The sequence below is a fragment of the Serinus canaria genome, chromosome 4 (assembly GCF_022539315.1).
Source record: "Serinus canaria isolate serCan28SL12 chromosome 4, serCan2020, whole genome shotgun sequence".
NCBI lineage: Eukaryota > Metazoa > Chordata > Aves > Passeriformes > Fringillidae > Serinus > Serinus canaria.
The window spans coordinates 47,681,073-47,687,381 of NC_066317.1; the positions used below are offsets into that span (position 1 = coordinate 47,681,073).

General features: G+C 46.1%; 1 protein-coding gene across 1 annotated transcript; it reads right to left on the reverse strand.

The window, feature by feature from the left end:
- Positions 1-742: 742 nt before the first annotated feature.
- SHISA3 (shisa family member 3) lies at positions 743-2,591 on the reverse strand. Its single transcript, XM_030239076.2, has 2 exons — positions 2,297-2,591; positions 743-1,441 (listed from the first exon to the last, which is right to left on the reverse strand). The coding sequence occupies exons 1-2, from the start codon at positions 2,589-2,591 to the stop codon at positions 990-992; spliced, it is 747 nt and encodes a 248-aa protein (XP_030094936.1). The 3' UTR covers positions 743-989.
- Positions 2,592-6,309: the final 3,718 nt, after the last annotated feature.

Here is a 6,309-nt window from a genome sequence, read left to right on the forward strand (position 1 = left end):
CCAACCAAATTCAACAAACACTACCTGTACAGAGTCATACTGATGACACAACATTTCAACCACACAGTTTATTGGTAATATTTTTTGCGTGTTACTACTAAATAATTAGTGATGTCAATGGTGTAAATGCATTTTAAATTACAAATTTGTCTTTACATTTTATACATGGCTAATTTTACAAAAAGAACTTCATTATCAGTTTGTCCAACTTACACTTGCTGAGCAAAAAGCTGACAATAAATACTTCCTTCTGAAGAATGCTTTAGTAGACCCCTATTTTTGGAATTTTATGTGGAGAAGGTATTGGTGATATTGCTGAATACATTCTGCTTTCCTCATATATAATTTGGCTATGTGAGACTGTCTGATCTTCAACTAGCATAATTACTACTAGTTTTATCTACCATCGTTAAAGTTCACTAATACAAATATGCAGTGTGAGTTCAGGTAGATTATGTGTTTTTTAAAAAAAAAACTCTGATTTTTGATCTCTAATAAAATTCTTCCCCTTACTTTCATTGCTCGTGGAAGTGGTAAACAGTCAGATGTTTTCAAGGATCCTCTTTAGTAAGTATTAGTCCTGTCTTACTTCTCAGGCTTATTGCTGCTTTATAGAACTAGTCTGATTATTATCAGTGGAAAGCAGCCACTGTTTGTTAACTAAGTTAACTGCATTAGGGTAAAATGTCATTTATAACACTGAGTACCTTCATCCCAGCATGGTTCTTTTACTTGTCTCTGAACACATTCTGCACAAATTAGGCAGAGCAGTCCGGTTTTAGAGCAACTGTTTGGAGTGTTTTACAATTCCTTTGTAAGTGTGATCCAAGTTTGGGAAATGCAATCTCAAGTGAGACCCCTCACTTTTCAAGGGCAACTCACCCACAGGAACAGTTCTGACTTCTGCAGCCACAGAGCACATCAGTGTGACACCCAACAGCAGCAGCCCCTGTGGTTGCAAAGTTTGCATTACTTCTTCACGAGTTCTTTCAGCTCTGAGTAAAATCAGAGCAGCTCTTCCCTACCAGGGCAGGCTCTGGCTGGAGAGGATACCCAAAGTAAGGTGGAGACACCAGAAATCCTGATGGCTGGGTCAGGTGGACTGTGTGGGCTGTCTGGAAGCAGCCAGATGTGTAGGGTGGAGGTGAGGAGGGCACAAGGCAGCCTGGCTCTGCCCGGGGGAAGGAGAACCTGCGAACCGAGCTGCTGGTCGAACTGGAACTTGTCGCGGTACTGGACTGCCTGGATGGGGTCCTGAAGCTTGTGGAGGCCAAGATCATGGGAAGAGTCTCGGTCTGATAGCTCCGCAGAGAAAATCGGATTGGCTGTGACGGCTGTTTAGGTCTTAAACATGTGCAACAATAAACTGCTACCAGCGAGCCCACAATAATGAAGGCAATAAATATTGATCCAACAATGAGGAATGGAACGTAGATTGGTTCTGGGAGAAGAAAGAAGAAGAAAAGCCATGCACATTAGCCCACTTAAGTAACAGGTCTTCTGCGTAGAAACAAACTCCACAGTGTTTATGAAGCCTCACATTATTTCAGTCCCAATAACATACCAATCTGCTTAGAATACAAAGCAACATTAGTATTGAAACAAAATCAGACTTAAACCCTGTAGGTTCCAGTAAAAATTTATTTCTGTTACAGCTTTAATAGTTACCAAAGGTAAAAGCTGTCTACATCGTGTCCCTTTCACTGGTTCTTGTTAGGTATAGTTCAAGAATCTCACTCCTCTCCCTCTCCCTCATCTCCCAAACCTCCGGGACTGTGAGGTGTAACAGCTAGAATCTGCAGGTGAAGCTCAAATGCTGCAGATGCTATTAAATCGCTTCCTTTCCTAAGGTGGAAGAGCGTGTGACTTGGGGAACCAGTCTCCGTATGCGCTGCCGGATTTCTTTTGTTTGGGAAACTGACGGCCCCTAGCACGGTGGGCAGTGCGTGCAGAGCACCGGGGCCCACTCACACCTCCGGGAGCAGTAAAGTTATACAGACCCAGCAGAATTTGCCGATGCCAACTTAAAATACAAGCGCACCATGCAGTCAGGAGGGATCCTGATGCCGGTGCGCTTGGGATCGCGGAGCTGCGGCCCCCGGGCTCCCGGTCCGTCCCGGCGCGGGGCCGCTCCGCAGCCGCACCTCCGGCGCCACCGGCGGAGCGCACCTGGAGCCGCGCCCGCCTCCAGCCCACCCGCCGGCACGGGACAGGGACCCGGCACCGGGCTCGGCCCGGGGGATGCTCCGCGGGGACCGTCTCCCGCCCGCCTCGGGACCCACGGCCGGGCACTCACGGGCGGTGACTCCCGGCTCCGAGGGTTCCCGGTCGTTGGTGCAGCCGCCTTGCTCCAGGCGAGCCTCGGCGGCGGCGCAGCAGTAGCGCAGAGCGCAGGAGCCGCAGCAGATGGTGGCGGCCGCCGTGTCGAAGCCCTCGGGGCACTGGAAGCCCTCGTGGTAGCCCCCCTGCCCGTCCACCCAGCCGTGGCAGTACTCGCCGCCGCCGGGCTGGCCCCCGCCGCCGCCGCCCAGCAGCCCCAGCAGGAGGCAGCGCAGCAGCAGCCGCGGCAGCGCCCGCCGCCGCCCCGCCATCTCCCCGCCACCGCCGCCGCCCGCCCGCCCCGACGGGGCGCGCAGGGGGCGGCCCCGGGTGCCGTGCGGGGCCTCCTGCGCCGCGTCCGGGGGCTGGGAGGCAGCTCCCACAACACGCACACCCTCAGACACCCTCACACACCCCCACCCGACACCCTCACATAGCCTCACACAACCCTCACACCCACACACCCACCCTCAGACACCCTCACACACCCCCACTTACACACCCTTACACTCACACGCACACTGACACTCACTCACACTCACACTGTCACACACACTCGCACACGGCTCGCCCCCGCCGCTCACCTGCCGCCCCCGGCCCCCGCCGCCTCCCGCGCCCCCGCAGCATCGCCCCGCACGTCTCTGGCCCCCGCCCCGCGGCTCGGCCGCTCCGCTCCGTACCTGTCGGTCGGACGGGGCCGGGCGCGGAGGGAGGGAGGCTCCCTGCTCAGCGTTTGCTTTCCGCGGGCCTCTTCCTCTCGGCAGGCTGTGCCCGGCCTCTGCGAGAAAAGCGCGGAGCGGGAGTGCTGGCAGCTCCCGTCCCGCACATCCGATCGCGTCCCTCACTCCCGGCCGCCAAGAAGCAGAAGGGTCTCTGCGCTGGCAATTTATTAAAGCAGCCCTGTGCTTCTAAGGGTTAAAAAGCAACTACAGCGTATGATTTATTACAAAGACTTTTTTCTTTTTAACCCTTTTCCCTTCCTCAATGCCTTTTATGTGCAAAGATATAACAGCATATCCCCAGAAGATTTATAGCCTCTCTTAGTCAAACACCAGGCCCGTCACCTCTATTTTCCAAAGGGAGGGAATGGGTGTGGGGCTAGGGAGGAGGAACACATCTGTTCATATAAGAATCCAATCCTTTTTCTGCTAGAAGAATAATAGCAAGTCACCAAGCAAAAACCACAAAAGGAACTGCTTATTCTTTTATTCTAGAGGAAAAATACATTTTAAATGAACTAAGCAGATTTGGACTTCTGGTTCAAGCAAAGAAACATTTCTGTAAATTATGTCTCCCCTGTGTGCTATCTAAGAGGCACTCTTGCTCAAACGGTGAAAGCACTTATGAAACTTATATTAAAGCTGTGCTGAACGAAAGAATGCATTTTTCCTGCATCTGAAACTTCCTGACATCATTTACTGCTGGGGTATGAATATGTATATCAGAGTCTGACCACTTGTCCAACATTCTGAATGCCCATGTCACTAATTTCCAAAGTTGGCAAGTTTAGTCAAACAAAAGGAACAAAGTGTGCTGTGTACCAGCAATAAAACTGTGCACTCAGAACCATCTATCAAGACATTAGACTTCTGGCCAACTCCAAAATACAGTCCACAAGCACTATATTTGTGGGGTTTTTTCCCTTTAACTAATCTATTCTATTTTTTTTTCTTCTCTGACCCTTTTTTCCTGTTTTGATTTCTGTATGTATAACCAGTACCACCAAATCAGAAAAGCAAATTTAAAAAATTGCATAAATGAAAAATATTTTTCATGGCTATTTAACAGATATGGCTATAGAAATAACAAAACTGGATATAAAAGAAAAACATATAGATTCTGAAAGTGAAAATGTGATATTTCATCCTCCCTGCATTTTTAATTTGAAACGATGATGTGGATTAAACTTTTACCAGCTGTCCTGACTACAAGTTCCTAGTTTTTATAAGCCAATGTTAAATATTAATACAGTTTTGCATTTACTTCACTGTGGTTTTAAAGCAAACATAACCTTCATGGAATGTTTTAAAATGTATGACTTTAAAAGGCCTAATCCAACTTCCAGGAAGGTCAAAAGGAATCTCTGTGTTAACCAGGATGAGGCTTGGAGCAGGAACTCAGTAAGGTCTTCATGGTGCATTTAGCTGTCTCAGGTGCAGAGGAAAGAGAGACAACAGAGCCGTCCTCTCAAGTTTGCAGGAAAGCCTCATTTAGTAGGAGTCAGTGAGTAAATATCTCACAGCTCATATGATGATTTTGTTAATTAATTCCTCGACTTCCAAAAAAAAAAAAAAAAAAAAAAGTGGTCTGAAAAAAGCCTTCTGAGATACAGAGATATTTCAGATCCTAAGCTGCCATAGGAACTGCAGTGATAGAGTTCTGGGTGGGGGCATTGAGGAGGCTCCCAGCTCACAGACATTGGGAGGACTTTGACTTGGGTTTATTTCTCCTTGTCTGTGCCATCTCTAGTGCTTGGATTGTTAATAAAAATGTTTGTGTTCTTTAGGCAGAGGCTATTCTCTGCTCCCCTCTGATGATGGCACCTGTACAGGGTCTCCTGCAAATGGGCAAAATTAACCTTCTCTTTATTTGAATCCCCAATTTCTCCAACCTGCAAGAAAATTCTTTCAAGAGTTTCTTAAGTATGGGTTTGCAAGTGTGTGTGGTTGGTTTACTTTTGTGTGACTAAATGGCATTTCAATCACACAAGTGGATTTATCTCCCTTTTGCCAAATAAGTCAGTGGCAGATTTCAGGACTGATCCTGCAAACACTGCCAGCCTGGAAAGCTTTGAAAATACATGAGTTTTCCTATAAACTGCTGAGGTCTTAAATTACTTCTTTGGTCTTTTTCCTTTCTCTGAAATATTGATATAGCCTGCAGAATGTGATGTGACTGTTGTAAAGGTGAACTGGATTGTTCTGACCTACACAGTAAAAATCTTTGTTCTGCTCCCTTTTCTGTAAAGGTACAGTTTGACATGCTAGAAGATTCATTTGCATTGATTTTTGCCATTTGCTTTAAACTAAATCCACAAAAAAATTAAGAATACAGGTAAAAACTATAATGTTGACTGTTGCTGAGCATCCTACATCTGCAGTTTGAGGACGTTGGATGGCTCTGAGTAGCGCACTCACTTTTAGACTGGTTTTGTTGGGTGATGCTCCTGCCAAACATCAGTGCTGACTTTGCTTATTATTTATTCCCAGCCAAAACCTTCCAGCTTCCAGGTGATGTGTCATAAACTTAATTACATCACATTCAGTTTGAATGAGAAGCATTGTTTTTAAAAGCTCGTGTAGTTCTGATTGTTGTTGTTTATAAAGCTTAGTATGAAAATTAATGAAGGTCAGATCAGTCATATAGTAGGGAGAAGAGATACTTAATTGTATTTTAAGGTATTGTTATCTACCAGGCTTTTTTTACTGTCTCTATAGCAAACCTACAGGGAGAACACATTATAGCACTCCTCATCTGCTTCTGTGCAAGATCAAACATTTCCTCTTAAATGACTTCTGAAATCAGTGGCTCCCTGCACACTGTAATTACCTTACTACTGCCAAATCAGTTGTAAAAACAGATATTAAAATCTTCTTAACCATATTCATATTTCCTAATAATTATTTTGCTACATTCCATTTTCTGGATTTGGGCTTTTTTTCTTGTTCTTTTTCCCCTGATTTCACTACTATACTTTTGGCATTCTTTCAGACTATTAAGCAAGCCAGTGACCCAGGAAGCTCTCGCATGAGAGTACATCCTATTATCACTTCAGGGAGTCACTACCAATGTAATGTAAAGTCCCAGAACTTTGGATTAGCTACTAGAGTCCAAGCAGAGATGAACTCTCCCAAACATTCATAAATAATGTCAGAGTTCTGTCTTGACTAGGGCAGTGACAGATAGGCTCAGCTCATATCTTTTCTGATAGTCATATCTTGCAGGATCAGTCATTTCACCCCAGCTCTTCATTAAATTTTGTCTTGGATT